The sequence below is a fragment of the Castor canadensis genome, chromosome 1 (assembly GCF_047511655.1).
Source record: "Castor canadensis chromosome 1, mCasCan1.hap1v2, whole genome shotgun sequence".
In the NCBI taxonomy this organism is placed as follows: domain Eukaryota; kingdom Metazoa; phylum Chordata; class Mammalia; order Rodentia; family Castoridae; genus Castor; species Castor canadensis.
This window is the reverse complement of record NC_133386.1, coordinates 87397162-87413284: the sequence shown is the minus strand read 5'-3', so window position 1 is coordinate 87413284 and position 16123 is coordinate 87397162. Positions and strand designations below refer to the sequence as shown.

General features: G+C 39.0%; 1 protein-coding gene across 5 annotated transcripts in view; it reads left to right on the top strand.

Moving 5' to 3' along the window:
* Nucleotides 1-14799, top strand: part of Col12a1 (collagen type XII alpha 1 chain) — a 120095-nt gene extending 105296 nt beyond the window's left edge. For 4 of the 5 annotated variants that reach the window (XM_074079357.1, XM_074079375.1, XM_074079361.1 and 1 more), the window contains 9 exons: nucleotides 121-174; nucleotides 4837-4890; nucleotides 6305-6376; nucleotides 7406-7441; nucleotides 7544-7610; nucleotides 9251-9439; nucleotides 10360-10428; nucleotides 11424-11594; nucleotides 13750-14799. In XM_074079357.1, coding sequence (XP_073935458.1) covers nucleotides 121-174; nucleotides 4837-4890; nucleotides 6305-6376; nucleotides 7406-7441; nucleotides 7544-7610; nucleotides 9251-9439; nucleotides 10360-10428; nucleotides 11424-11594; nucleotides 13750-13943 — 906 coding nt within the window. In that variant the 3' untranslated portion in view covers nucleotides 13944-14799. Of the gene's footprint in view, nucleotides 1-120; nucleotides 175-4836; nucleotides 4891-6304; nucleotides 6377-7405; nucleotides 7442-7543; nucleotides 7611-9250; nucleotides 9440-10359; nucleotides 10429-11423; nucleotides 11595-12572 lie in introns of all 5 variants that reach the window. The other variant, XM_020167266.2, reaches the window with a different exon arrangement.
* Nucleotides 14800-16123: the final 1324 nt, after the last annotated feature.

Genomic DNA, 16123 nt, shown 5'->3' with positions numbered 1-16123 from the left:
TGTTTCTTTCACAGTCCCTAGAACTTTGTTTTTAAAAACATTTTGGAGAATATCAAAAGTCTTGGAAAATACACAAGGAGTATATTGCAGTGTTTCACTTGTCTGTTTCTTTCTGTGTAGGGAACGCCAGGATTACCTGGCCCACCAGGACCAATGGGACCTCCTGGAGATAGAGTAAGTTTTCTTGGATGGGTGATAATGATATTGGAAATGATATCACACTGTTGCCTATTTGTGGAGAGTGGATTATGAGAAGCCTATGAGAACTTGACATAAGCACAGTTGTGCTCAATGATCTACAGGCTGAGTTTGGCATGGCCCCAGCTGCAGAAGAGAGCGAGAAGGCAAAATGCAGCACAACTGCTTTTCCTAAGTTTGTGTTCTGAGAAGTAGGAACAGCAGTTTTCTCTTTTTACACTGTCACACCCCTCCTGGAGAGCTGTTGCTCCACCTCCTTGTTTACCATTGGATATAAAAGACTTGCTGAAGGAGGACATGGTGTTTTTTCATGGGGGATTTTGATTGGCTTCTGCTGCCATTGGCTGTTGTGTGTGGGGGGTTTCTGCACCGAGAACTTTATACATAGGCTTTTAGAAAAGCTAAGCTAAAGAAAAGCTAAAGAGAACATAGGACAGTGCAAGTCTAAGGACTGAGACTTTAAGAGTTATGTTAATGCAGTTTTTAGACTTGGCTGCTGTTGTTTGTCTGCAAGTCTGAACACCAAGACTTTAAGAAAGCTAAAGAGAGAACATGGGACAGTGCAAGTCTGAGGACTGAGACTTTTAAAGGGAATATGGGACAGTGCAAGTCTGAGCACCAAGACTTTAAGAGAAATTAGAGAAAACATGGGACAATCTGAGTCTAAGGAAAGAGATTTTAAAGAGTAGAAAAGAAGCAAGGTTTTAAAGAATTGTAAAGGAGTCAGGCCTTAAAGAGAGGAGAAGTAAAAAAGCTGAGGCTGTTGTGCATCTCCATCTGAGCACCCAACACACCTGACCCCAACTTTATGCATGTCTGTCTTCTATCATTTGTCCTTTCTGCATCTCCAGTCACCCCCAGTTAGGTCAGGAAGAATGGAGCATGTGAAAGCTCATGCCACCTATTTATTAAAAACCTTCTACAATCCAGTTTGCATGAGGAGAAATATGGAGTTTTCATACCTCATTGAAAGTTGCAAAGCTAATGTCAGTGGACCATCCAGCATCAGATTAGTCTCAAGCTCTATGAAAGCAATTTGTGGGACTTTAAGGAAGTCTTCAAAATTTAAATTTGGGGAATTTATTTTATTAGAATCAGAAAAAGAAGTCATAAAATGAGTTTTAGTTGACTAGAAAGATATTCAAGAATCTTAGCAAGTTGTTTTAAGTCCTAAAATTAACATCTTTAATATGAGGCAAATTTTATGCAACTTGGGAAGTAACCTTGACTTTTACAGAATTTTCTGTGAGGTCAGGACAACCCCTTTTCACCTTTAGAATTCAAATAGCACACTGAGACCTTGATGACTGGGAGATAGCTCATATTTAGTAGGACTTTTTCCATTTGTGGCAGCATTCAGATTTGCCCTTGACCAAGAATGACAACAGTATAGGAAATCCATCTTTTCTAGGGCCAGTAAATGAGAGGTTAGGAAACATGACCTTTATACTTTGTTAGTCAATGTTAAGGAACCATTTGTTTGCATTCCAAGAATACTTTAATAAAAAGAACCTAGAGATGTCAGAAGTGTTCAAAACCAAAAAATCTTATGACTTTTCAGCATTTTATGGTTTCGACAACAGCTTAAGAGTAGTCTGTATTCTGACCAATCAAGTTAAAACATGAGTAACAGCAGTATTGAGGGGCCAGTGCTGTAACAACCATCACTAAACACATTGATTTGTTAACCTTGATGCCTCCAAGACTCTGTTGGGTTTGTGTGTATGTGTGTGGGAGGGGCATTCAGAGGGAGCAAGGATTTGCCCAGATAATATAAAATAGGTGGATGGTATGCCAATGAACTCTGTTTGTGCTCATGCCTCCCTGTGAGTTTGGAAGAGAGAGAGGAAAGGGATGAGACAGGGAGAGAGAATCTGAGAGGGAGAGGGAGAAGAGAGGAGAGGAGAGGAGAGGAAAGGAGAGGACAAAGAGAAGAGAAGAGAAGAGGAGAAGAAAAATTGTCTCTGAGGTATGAAAACTTGGTACTGATATACATAATTCTTCTGAATCTGGCACTTCAGGTATTTAAAAAAATTTTTTATTGTAAAATAAAGGGCAACAGAGAGAAAACAAGGATGACAAGTCAATTTCTTCAGTCAGAAAACAAAACCAAGAATATTGCAACTGAGAAGTGATAATGGGTTCACTTGCTTGCTGCTGCTACTTACCGAAAGCCTGTTGTCTGTGTCACACTCACCCCAGTGTGGGGTTCATGCAGACATGGTGGGATCCTGAGGCTGATTTCCCATCTACACAGTCTTTCTGAACTGGCAGTCAGGTAGCCAGCACCACCATCACTGCATCCTGGAGTGAGGGATTGAGAGGGACTCTCAAACTCTAATCTGCATCCAACTTTGTGTTGAGACCACCCAGGACTCTTGGGATGAGGCAAGAAAACTTTTCAAGAAACTATTCTTCTTCCTCCATAGCATTTTGTACCTTCCAACAGCTTGTTACACTCCTCTCACTAAAGTGAGAAGAGGGTAGACAGCTGGTGGGACATAAACAATCTGGAAGTTTGAGAGACTTTGGATATAGGGATCTTGGCTGAAAAAGCCAAGAAAGAAACTTAATCTAAGAAGTAGAAGTGAGAAGAAAGCATCAACGCGAAAGGCCAGGGCCCATGGTGAGGAAGGGAGATTTGTTATTCAGATAGCACAGGTAGGAGTGGAATGCATGGAAAATCTTCAGATGATTTTCAAAATGAGGAGCAGCAAAAGCAGCACATGTGCAGATATCTAATAGATGTGCAGAGATGAAAATGATCATTGATCTGGGCAGCCACCCTCCTCTGGCTCGGCAAAGCAATGATTGATGCAGATTTGTGACAAAAAATGAATTATGAAATAAAATTGCAGCACAAAGTTCTGCCGATGGCTTAGTGGGTAGCTCTTCTGAGGACTTCAGAATAAAATCCTCTCAACTCAGATCTACATTTCTTCTAAAAAGAAAATAGTCAATCAGGAAGTTCTCAGAGTGACTGAAGGGAGGATTATTAAAAAATGCGATACTTATCCAAAAATGAAAAAGAATGTCTTATGTAGCTGTTGGAGGAATTTAGATGGAAGAAATGTCATTCAAACTGTGCAAGCAAAACTACTGGAAACATTTTTGCTTAAGTGGCTTTCAGAAGTAATGTTGCTGTTATATCAGATGGACTTGGGCCTGCTTTTTGTTAAACAGGTCTTGCTCTTTCAGAAAACAATCTGGAATTTTATCCCTATAAATTTCTGAAAATATTTTTTGGGGAGGTGAAATATTTCTAACAATTAAAAAATAAGCTTCCATTATAAAATTAATGGACTAATAAGTGTGGGTACTTAATGTAGGCAGGGATCCAAATAATCCTGATTTTTGCCAGAATTCAAAATGAGGGATGAAATGATCATTCTTATTATCTGTAGAAAATGGGACAAAAATCTCTTCTGACAGAGGAATGCAGCAACCATAAACAACATTTTGACTCAGAAATCCTCGGCTGGATTTCAGAGATCTGCTGTTGGGAAGAATGCTAACTAGGTAGCAGTGTAACTCATTCCAGGCAGAGGTCATCTGGCAATGTAGAGAGAAAAGAAACAGTCCATAAATGTGGGTGCATGAGCCAAAGAGTGAGCTTGCAAGGAGATGCACTGTAGTCCTTCTGCCTGGTCAGCCAACACCAATGCTGTTCTGGCCTTATGTGAGATGGGGAGAGACAGGCCATGGGCAATTTAACTGCTTGAGATGAGGATCAAGCCTTCCTCTCTTCTGAGCATAGCACTGTTAAGATAGCTTTGCACCTTTTTTGTGGGGAAGAGACACATTTACCAGGAATGGAAACAAAGTGTCCTACTCCAGTAATCTGGCAGTTGCTCAGGACATGGGGTCTCCTAATGGGGCAGTGCGCCTCTCTTTCATTCTTTACGACCCCGCTTGCTTTTCTCAGCAACATTCCTTCCATCCTATTTTGATTCTTCTTGGAACAGTTTGTGATACTGAATTTTTGGTAGAAAGGGTCAGTCTTCCGCATGGGAAGTAGAGATTGGAGAATTGCCGTTGGAGGACAGTTGGAGCAAAAAAGTTATTGAGACCTATATCTCAACAAGTATACTGGGTGTGGTGCATGCACATCTGTAATCCCAGCTACATGGAAAGTGGAGGGAGGAAGATTTCAGGCTAAGCTGGCCCTGAGTGAAAGTACAAGATCATATTTGAAAAATAAGCAAAAGCAAAAAGAGCTGGGGGTGTGGCTCAAGTGGTAGAGTGCCTGCTAGCTCTGAGTTCAAAGCCTAGTAACACATGCGCGCGCACACACACACACACACACACACACACAATGGTTAGTCTTCCTTTAGCTTTCCTTACACTCTTACAAAAGCTAAAATAGGTGTCTTTATGAAAGGAATCTGCCTTCTTGGGAAAAGCTTAATTTGGATTTTAAAATGATTTTAATTGTAACTATACAAATGAATGAGCATAGACATTAACTATACAGTAAAAGCATAAGATAAATTGAAATGATTTTTTGGTACATTTGTCTGCCAAACAGTAAATTGGGCAAAATCCTCATCATTCTTTACCTTGAGCAATCTGTTTAGTATCTTTCTTTTCACTTGTTCACCTCCTTCCTAATCTATATTTGATTTCATTTCACAACAGGGCTTCACTGGAAAAGATGGTGCAATGGGACCCAGGGGCCCACCTGGACCACCGGTAAGAACTGAATGGTTTATTTTATTTCCTCGCTCCCCCAACCCACTTACCCTCTACTCCCATTTTGCCAGAGAAGGCCAGGTAACTTAACTTTGAGGCAGAGGCATATTCTAACCTTGCTGTGGGTCGTGTTGTTGAGGGAGCTGCTTACATTTCCTAAATGAAAATGTACTAAAGAAAATAGATGTGTCAAAACGCAGTCTTTATGTTTAATCAAGTTATATTTGAAAACAGGAAAAGCATTGAACTAATTTGGCCACTAGCTGGTTAGTGCCTTAGTTTGTCCTCCTTCGCATTGAATGGCTGGGTTTTAGGACATCAGTGGTGATCCCTCTGTTCTAGAATTTTAAGAATCTGAAGCCTGTGACATTCGAATGTTAAGGATGTTATTACCGAGCAACCATCCATCATTTTGAGGAAGTAAATTTTATCCACAACTAAAACAAATGGTCTTTTACTTAAGATTTTTTGGGAAAAAATACTGTAGCTGTGTTTTTGAAACTGGCCTTGGTATAACTGCATGAAGGTGCATTCTTAATTAAATTGTTTGAGGCAATAGATACTCTCCAAGAGATGATGGATGGGTGTGAAGAATGGAGAGCCTGTTAAAATTATTTCATTACTTAGGTTTAATACATGTTTTCAGGAAAGGGAGTTTAAATACATAGTAAACTCTTATTTTAAGTATTTATTACAGAGTTTAAAACTTGCATAATTGATAGAGTAAAAGATTGTTTTAAAAACAATATAAATGTTATATATTGCATACTGTAACTATTGCATATTATATGATATAGTCTATAAATATGTGGTAAAAGTTATGTTTAAAATGATAGGGACAAATTCTTATGGTTTTGAAGGGGTAAAGAGACTAATGTGATAGAAAGCAATCAAAAGCATGAGGAACGTACCAAAGGAAAACAATTAATTCCTATGCTGAAAGTCCAGTTCTTAGCCTAAGACAGAAGCCTGAACCTTGTGTGCCCAACTTGGCACAAAACAAGCCACTTTAATTCTTCTCCAGCCAAAGTTTTCAGTCTCTGACATTTAGAGGATATTCTGGTTTTGTAGTAGAAATAAACTAAAAAATAAAAATTGCTTTCCACAAATAGATTTTGTGACAAATTTACTGGGATCATAGTTTATAATTGTGAAACTGTTTAAATGTATGTATGAAAAATACATACCTCATGATATATTTTAGAGCTATCTAGTTCATAAGAATTGATCTGGAATTTTCAAGATTTTTCCTCCTTCATGTTACTAAAGTAAAATTTAGTTTTACTTTTCCCTAATATGTAACTATATGCTGTTTCTTATAAAAGCTTTTAAACCTGGCTATAGCTTGTTAGTTTACTGTGGCTGGAATTTTCTTTTTGTCATGACATTCCCGTTCATGTTCTTTGTGTTGTAGGGAAGCCCAGGCTCTCCGGGAGTCACAGGGCCAAGTGGGAAACCAGGAAAACCTGGAGACCATGGCAGACCAGTAAGTGGACAGCTTACTTGTCTATCTACCTTTATTTCCCCATGAACATAAATAATGAGAACCTCAAAGCTTTGGCATGCTTAGGTTATCTCTGCTGTAAATGTGTTCAAATAATCTGCTGAAACTTTGCTGACCCTATGGATTTGATTTTGTCCCAGTTTAAGGTTTGGTTTTTTTTTTTTTCCTATGAGTTGTTATAATATTCTGTGATGAAAATTGTGGTCATTGGGTTTCTTTAAAAGGAGAAAGGGATTATGAGCCAAGACACATATTTCTGTACTGTATAAACACTCAGAGCTTCAGTGCTGGGTCAGCAAAATGATTCTTTTTATTTAGAAATGGTATGTGCTTAAGATAGAAAAATACAGGATTATGGTGCATGGCGCTTTCATCCTTAGTGAAAGTTAACCCTTCAGCAGCATTAACCAGCTGTTCCGTGTTTTCAAATTAGTATCTCCAAAATGGAATTTGAAGTTTCTAAAATATCCACAAGTATTTGTAGTGACTGTTGAACTTCATACTCTTTATATGCTTTTCCTTGTTTGTGTTTGTCTCACATAAGGTATGACTGATGTCATCGAGGCAACTAGAGGCCTAAAGCCTGGAAGAAATGTCTACTGCTGTTCCTGGCCATAAAAATGGCTTCTCAAAAGCATGCACACTGGCATGATTTCAGAGTAGCAATAAATTAAAAAACCCAGTTGAATAATCTCAAAATAGTAGCAAATGTAAAGAAATACTCCCTGCAATTTGCAAAAGGCTCAAAATTCAATATAATATTCGTGTTTACACAAAACTGAATACTTTTGGCAGAGTGACAGCTGGAAGGGGGTGGGGAGGAAGAGAAAGAGAGAATTCGATTCTCTCTTTACAGAAAAGCAAAATGTGAGTAATGTGGATACAGATGTGATGTGTCATCTTGCCAATTCGTTAGAAAACTGTCCTTGTTCTCTTATATCGTAATGAGCATTTGAGCATCATTTTAGGCCAGGCTTGTCAGGTTTCTAATGTATGACATTCCTATTTCAGGGTCAGTCTGGGTTAAAAGGAGAAAAAGGTGATAGGGTATGTATTTTTTTTGGCTTGCATATACTTTGTGTGTTGAACATTGAAGTCTGCAGCTGTAGGAACGGCATGTTAACAATTCTCCTTGATTTGATTAACAAGGGAGACACTGCTTCTCAGAACATGATGCGAGCAGTTGCGAGACAAGTCTGTGAACAGCTGATAAGTGGTAAAATTTATTTTCTTTTTACTGTATAGATCACTTAGATTAACTGCAGGGAAATTCACTTTGAGCCATAGGGTTTCTAAGAGATATGTTTCAATTTCATTTTTCATCACCTTTTGTTTTTATCCACTGTTGGTTTTGTATATGATCAGATAAAGCTAATAGTTTAAAGATCAACACTAAGTGAAAATAAGAACCCAGGGCAACATAACAGCTTATTACTTCTATATTCAGTCTGACACAAAAATCGTATTTCAAAAGGGCTTTTCTATTTCTCTATTAAGGATTAATTTTTTATTGTTAGCATATTATAGTTGTATGAGGGATATGTTGTAACATTTACATAAGTGCTTGCAATCTGTCTTAATTAAATTCCCATCCTCCTTCTTTCCCTCTTTTTTCCTTTCCTGCTTCCTAGAGCAATACAGGTTTCATTATTCTGTTTTCATACATGAATATGAAATACTTCTACCTTACTAGCCCTCCTTCACCCTTTACTTATGTCCTTCCCCTCTCTCACTGGTACCCACCTATGGACAGGATCTGTTTTATCTTCCTGTCCTTCATTTAGTCAAAAAGAACAGTTTTGTTAGACTATGATAGTTATATAGGGGGTTTCATTGTGGCATTTCCATATATACACATATTTTATTTCAAATTGGTTTGTCCCCTCCATTACTCTCCCTCCTACCTCATTCCCCTTCTTATGGTGACTTCAGCAGGTTTCATGTTCCATATTCCTGCTTGGATAGAAAGTACATCAAGCATATTCACTCTCTTTACTTTCTGCATTTGCCCTCCTTCTCTCTCTAGTGCTGTCTTCTTAACATGGCCTTTCTTTACATTCCTGTCTTTCATTGTCGAGGTGTCTCTTCGCTCTTAAGTTATGGCCTGTAAGTTATCTTATGACCTTAAGGAAGGAGGCCAGCCATGATTAATTTGGCCCATAGAAAGTCAATTTTGGTAGGGAATTTTTTCTTGCCCCCATATTTTTCATGATCTCTTCTTTTCCCATGAAGTTTGTTAACTAATAAAGCCAATTGCCTTCACAATGAGAGCCACCAAGCCTTAAAATTCAGGGCTTTCCCTGTGAGAAGTTTTAAAATTAGTGTTTTTCAAGTTATGGTCCCAAGGAACACTTGCCTTCAAATGACTTGTGCTGTTCTCAGGCCATGCCCCAAAGTGAGTTTACTGTCCCTGGAAATGTGGGCCAGAGATGTGTGTTTTTCAATGTATGCCCCAGGTAATTCCAATATGCACTAAAACCTGATTATTGTTGTTGTAAGTACATACAAAAATGTTACCATTTCTCAATTTAAAAAAGGTTCTCTTTTAAGTGACATCATCTGGCACTTCTCAAGACTTTATTTCAGAGCCACATTAAACTTTAGCAACTCTCTTATATCCACAATAGTGCTGGTGGCTTATTGGTCAGCATTTTGTGAAAATGACTTTTTATCAGAGATCATTTTGTACTGATTGACTGGAAAGTCTTATTATTAGTTTTAGGTTCTTAATTAGAATGTTTTCTGGAGGGAAGAGGAAAGGAGATGCGTTTGCCTAGCTGCTAAGAGAAAGCAGCTCCACTCTCTCACCCCTCCCTTATTGGCTTTCTTACTAACAGGCCCTGTTTCTATTTGCAGGTCAGATGAGCAGATTCAATCAGATGCTGAATCAGATTCCAAATGATTACCACTCTAGTCGCAACCAGCCTGGCCCACCTGGTCCTCCAGGGCCCCCTGGCAGTGCTGGAGCCAGAGGGGAACCGGGACCTGGGGGGCGACCAGGCTTCCCTGGCACACCTGGGATGCAGGGACCTCCTGGCGAACGAGGTGGGCATTTCTAGATGCTCCATGGACATCAAGGAAGGACTTTTTAGTAGTAGGAACTGGATCAGGTTAGAAGCATCTGGAAGACTGGACTTGGCAAACTACTTTAGTCTTATCTGGACAGTTCCAGAAGAGCTGCCTGTCTCCTCCCTCTTTAGGCAACTTGCAGGCCACAGAAATATGTATCTTAAAAAACAGGATACTTTGGTCATAAGATCTCAGTAGAGATAATGCTCTTTTCTGAATTTTGTTGTTGTTAGTGGGAAATACTGTATCTTGGCAAACTAAATCAGGCACCAAAATTTTGTTAATTGCTGTGACTGGCAAGAGTTGAGCAGCAACTGAATGTACTTAAGCAGCTTGATAGTTTTAGATCCAAGTGTTTTCTGTTCTTTCATCCAGGGTCTGGCAGTGGTCTTATATGTTTGTTTGGCTTTAATTTCATGGTAGATAAGTGCAATTGAAGGAAAAAAATGGATATTCTGATTCTAGATGTTTCAAGATAATAAATACAACTTTCGTCAAAGGAGTAGTTAATATTCAATAGAAAACTTAGGTATTATAGTTCTGCTGGTTACATGCCCTACTAATAGAGCTATCAAAATACCTTTAAGACTTTTTAATAAGTCATAACTATTTATTCAAGGTTTCTGTTCTTAATTACTACTTAAAAATATATTAGACATGTTTCCTTCAAATAATTTCCCCCTGAACTTTTAGCCAGATTTGTTTCTTGGCCATGAATCTGGAACCACACAAATGTCTAGAAATAATTTGGCTTAAGGAGGAACTTCTATGAAAAACTAGGTTCTGCTTTCACTAAGGAAGTGAGTTACTTGAATCAAGCATTATCATTTAAGATGAAAACTGTGTGTTTCCAGAGAAATTTTACCCTGTGCTTTCCTTTTCATGTCCTTCCATAGGTTTGCCTGGAGAGAAGGGTGAAAGAGGTATTGGATCTCCAGGACCCCGAGGACTGCCTGGCCCCCCAGGTAGGTTTGCTAGTACATTAGATAGGTAATGGTATAAATTCTGAGGGAACCCACAGTCTCCAGGAGCCTCACAGCTCCATCTTGTGAGCTTTAGGCATTCAAACCATCGTGTATATCTTTTAGCAAAATGCTCAATTTGTATAACCTCCTTGTTTTATATTCCATAGGTTAAAAAAGAGTGTGTTCTACTAGACATTTACCATAACTTTAATAAATGAGGTGTGAATTTTAGTAATGTAGAGGGTTGGCGTTTTCTTTTTTAAGAGAACTTCTATTTGTTTTCTTTGAGTTCATACTAAGGATCATTAAATTTTTTCCCCAGTAGTCTTTAATATGGTGCTATTAGACTGAGAAAAATATATTCTAACAAAAAGACTTGACATGTTGCAAATTTTCATTTACAGTTTTTTCCTAGTATTTTGAAAAGAAATAACAGTCATTGAGTTGTTTTATGTATTTTGTTTGCTGAAAATGAATTTTTTTCTTCCTATAAGGCGTATAAGATCCTTGTAACAAAACTCAATCCTATGGTTAAATCTTTACATTTATGTAAACCATAGCTATCACTTGGTCCAGAAATAACATTGGTTGCTTCACATGGTCCGAAAGTGTGGAGCAGACACTCATGTGTTTTCACATTATCCAAAGTGGATGCCTCATGGAGTTATTTCCTTCAGGAGCTCTTAGCTCCATGAGAATGGGAGCAACCCAGAGAACTCATTGATATCTTTAGCTTGGCTGAATTCCTGCTATATCATTTTTCCTTTAATACAACTGTTAAAGTAGTAGACTTCAGCATTAACTCTTGATGAGTCACCGGCAAGAGTGTTCCACCACACATTAGTTCACATCAGGGATTTCTTAAGGAAATATTTTTGTGCCATTGACCAGGGAATAGTCTCAAGGCAGTGGGGTACCACTTAAAGTATTTTTGCTGACTGCCTCAGGAGATGTGTTTAAATACAGGGGGAATATTTGTTTTAACTTCACACTAGGTCCACAAGGAGAATCCAGAACAGGTCCACCAGGGTCCACAGGTTCAAGAGGTCCTCCTGGTCCCCCTGGCCGTCCTGGAAATTCGGGTATCCGAGGACCTCCAGGTCCTCCTGGATACTGTGATTCATCCCAGTGTGCCAGCATCCCATACAACGGGCAAGGCTATCCAGGTATGTTGCAGTCACTGTAGGAACACAAATTCAGCCCAAGTAAAGAACCTCTATGGAAATGAAATATGCTAGGAGTGAAGGAAGGTCGATTTGAAGATTTCTTGAAGATATTTTGATTATGTGATAATAGCACAGTTTCCTAAAGCATTGTTTTTCTGTTAGGCTTTAAATAACAATAATAATAATAATAATAATTTTCTCTCCTTACATTTCTTCTTACCAAATCACATCATAAACTCTTTCTTATCTCCTCTGGGAGTTCAAAGAATAAATTCCTTGAACATGTAAGCAACAGGGTTTTGTTGAACACAGTTGTAGAATGCCAAGAATATATATAAAAATTGTTGTGAGATATCCTAATTTTTAGGCAAACTATTTGATAACAGTACAGAGAACTGAAACTAATTTACTGTTCCACACTGCCTATGATATTACTACTTATTAAATCTGACTTAATATTTTTGAAGGGTTAATGAAATTTTAGTGTTTGACATAGGGGGCAGAAGTCTCTTATGCCTGATTTTGAGGGTTATGAAGTTTGGGTAGCAAATGTTGATCTGGATATAAGATTACCATGCTGTGGTCAGCGGTGACTTTTTCATTAATGCACCCTCAAGCATCTTGCAAGTTTTAAAATGATACTGCTATTTGATATGATTTGCTACTAGCAAATAGTGCATGAGTAGTTGAATATCTAAATATTTATATATCTATATATTTGTGTGCATAATTACATATGACCAAAAGTAATAATGAATCTTAATGTAAATTTCTCATTTACAAATTTACAATTTTATTCCTTATAAAATAAATTTAAAAGACCACTGCCTTAAATAGTATATGGGAATAGCTAAAAATATATGGATATATATATATATATATATATATTTTAACCTTTACATACTTAGATGGATGTTTATTTATATTTTTTGCATAGTAATTCAACTTTTAAAAACTATCATCTTTGACCTGTTTCAGGTTCCGGCTAACAAATTTTCTAAGTCGCCAGTGCTGCTTACAGTTTGAATACATGAAAATCCTGTTTCTGAGATGTATGCGCACGTGCTTTTTAGAAAATGAGTCTGTATGGAAATCTCACCACAGATATGGTTAACGAACTGGGTCGACATCATAAAGGAGGGTGGAGACTCTTTATTACTAACTTGAATGATACAAAAGCAGTGGTGTCAGCCTGATGCATTTCAGTAATAACATAGAAGAATCTTTTTTAAAAAAAGTTCAAACGGCCATGAGGAGCTGCAGTTGTGAAAGAGATGCATTATAAAACTACTAACCAGCAGAAATCATGCCATTCTAAGAAAAAAAATTAACCTGGTTAAAGAGAAATGTCTTATGTAAATAATAAACTAATTGTGGCTTGTAAGTGTTTTGTATGTGATCCTGTCCACTAAAATTTTCTTAACAATTCTACAGTTAGCTTCGCATCAGAGCCTGCTGGCTGCTTGCTCTCTGCTGTAATAACACCGAACGGACTCTCTTGCTTGTGAGCAGTGTGTCTGATTCAGGGCATGTGACGTCTTATTTCTTCTGAACATGTGTCTCATTTGGGTTTTGTAACTGCAATTTTCAAACCAAAGTTTAAAATCACTTTTTTTTTCCTGTTTTGCTGTAGTGTTTGATGTTCCTCACCCACTAGCTGTAACTCAGTCTGTGGGGGGGGACAGTTGGTCACAGGAAATGTCATGTACTGTATACTACCTGGTGATAGTGGCTTTTCACCTCCAGAATTCAGTTTCTAGGAGCCAATAAAATTTCTCCTCACCTCCTCACCTTTCCAAGTTGTTCTTTGAGTTGAGGAGTTTGAAGTCATGAACAGTGATTTGAGGATTTGCGAAAAATCCCAGCTTGGTATTGTGTTTACAATTCCTTTGCCCAGTTTTTGATCCTTCCCAGGTATTAGTGCAATGATTGTATTTACTGCTGGACCTTTGGAGGTTTTCATTTCTTTTTAAAGTGCCATTTCATTATTTGATCACCAAATTCTCTCTGCAAATGGAAATAATCAGGACACTAATTTAACTATTTATGGTTATGAGATTAAGACTGGAGTGCTGTCACCTCTTGGTGATGATTTAGCTTTTGCTGTGCGTGTGCCTTCCAAATCATGCCATAACTGTAATGTTGAATCGGACAGAGCCCTTCGTGCCCGAGGGCGGGGCCTTCCTGCCTGAGCGCGAGCCCTTCATCGTGCCTGTGGAGCCCGAGAGGACCCCCGAATACGAGGACTACGGCGCCGACGACCCCGCGGACCCCGCCGAGGAGCAGCCACATCCCCACCGTTGGCGGCGCGCGCTGCGCCTGCACCGCGGCCCCGCGCAGCGAACCTGAACCTGAGACCTGAGACCACGCGCCCTGCTGCCAGGCTGGGGGGAGGTGCTGGGATTTTCTTTTACAGGTCAGATCGAGCGGGGTACGACTTTGCTGTGATGTTTTCTCCAGCGTTGCTTCATCCAGGAGTACCCTTTCTGACTGTAGAGAACCTTGTTTCTGCAGGAAGCCTAGCTCGCCACACGCAGTCTGTAAAAGTCTATACCTTTGTCTTGCAAATGCTCGCAGAATACTTTGTTCACAAAAGCTGCAAGGAGAGAACGCACCCTGTGCGGGCAGCCTAGGTGAAACTCTTAGGTTAAGCAGCAAATCCTGGAACCCAGGGCTACTGCGTATTTCGAGGGGGCAGTTTATCTTTTCTAGTACTTTTCTGCAATCCATTACACCACGATTCAAGTTATTCCTTTCTTTATCAAAAAGGAGGGAAACCTCAACTCCACTGCAATCTCTGATCTCCCTTTTCTATCCTCCGTTGCACGTTAGGGCTTAGATGCTCTTACACATCTCCTTTAACAACCACAGACCTTAAGCCATGTAGCTGAAGTTATGTATCAGCCGGATACAGTTCCATATTGCCTGAAACCTCCTTGTTTGTAGACACACTAACATTTATGCCAAATTGCAGATTATTCTGCAGAGATGGAATTGCATGTTTGTGTTGTATATTTAGTATGAACTTTTTTTTTTGCCAGAACATGTTTCTTAGTTATCAAAAGCAGTTGGAAAATGTTTGCAAGACTATGAACATAGAATTGCTGCTTTTATATTTTAACTGCAAATTGTGAATTTCACTGCCTTATATTATTTATTTCTGAAACAAAAGAGGCATTTTTCAATAAAACTACTGAAAATTTGACATGGTCTTTTTTTTTCTTCTTCTCTGAAGGGCCTTTTGGACTGCTCAGGCAGTTGTTACAACAAACAAATTCATATCCTTGGAAACGGTTACAAATCTTGCTAATACTATTAAATTATGCTAAATAACTTTAGATTTTTAATGATATAGTGAAGTAATAGAGAGCGGTGAGAGCCTTAAAAAGCACAGCAGATTCCAAAGGCTTTATTAGGAAAGTAGAGGACGTGTGGGTGGATGGAAAAACAACTAGGTATCCTAGGAGACCCCAAACAACCAAATAATCTAACAAACCCGCAAGATTTTGTATGCATTTAATTACTTTCCTATACTGTACTTTGCCCAACAGCAAGTTTAACTGCAAAAAGGAAAATTCCTTAATGGAAATTTTTACATTCAGGTATACTTTTCCACTTACAAATGCAATAAAACCATTCAAAATATCAAAGAAACAATGTAAATGTTAGTTTGAAGGAACCAACATCAATTGAAGAGAAGGGGGTAGTAATAGAAAGTTTTCCACAGAGCAATAGATATAAATTAAATACTTCCTGGAGACCAAGATCAAAAGGCATAGATGATTAGGTAGCCTGCTAAACTCAGAGCATTCACCTGGAATTCTCAACACGTGCGCTTTAAAGCTAGAGACCACTGAGGCTATGTAGGAAGAAACAAACTGCTAATTAGCATCAGAACCAGACAGAAGCTCCACCTCCTGGGTTTCTTAGCCTAGTTTATCCTGGGATGCACTGCCTACCTGATCCTGAAAACTTCCGGGGATGGGAGTGGGGGTGGGTCTCGAACTTCACATGTCTACTATTTTTATTAGTTTCTGAGTCTTTTGGGTTTCTGAAGCTCTTTGTTGAAGAAGTTCGGTATCAGGAGAATGAAGATGAGTCCTCATGTCACTGACTCAGTTGAGGTCCCAGAACCACAAGGACTTGCACAAAGGAATTACTGGCTAGATAAGGGCGTGATTCTTAAGGTTAGCAGCTTCCTGATTCACGATCTTCTAGTTTGTTCTGGGAGAAGGAAGAAGGGGCCTGTTAGGAGAAACGCCGCTCTCAAAGAAAGCTCACGAGAAAAGTCTCACGTCCATAGAGCAAGGTTCAATGGCAGGCCCAAACTGCCAGGCTGGCCAGGGAAAGGATGGTGCAGCCCCAGGCCTGGGCGAGCAGTGGCTTTTATAGAAGGGGAGGGTAAGGAGGTTAGTGCATGCGCAGTAGTCTCTGGTAGGGGTGGGGCTGTCTTAGAGTGCAGAAATTTGTTTAAGGGCGGGGCTGCCATTTTGGCTGATTCACAAAATGGTGACATGGTTGTTCTACCA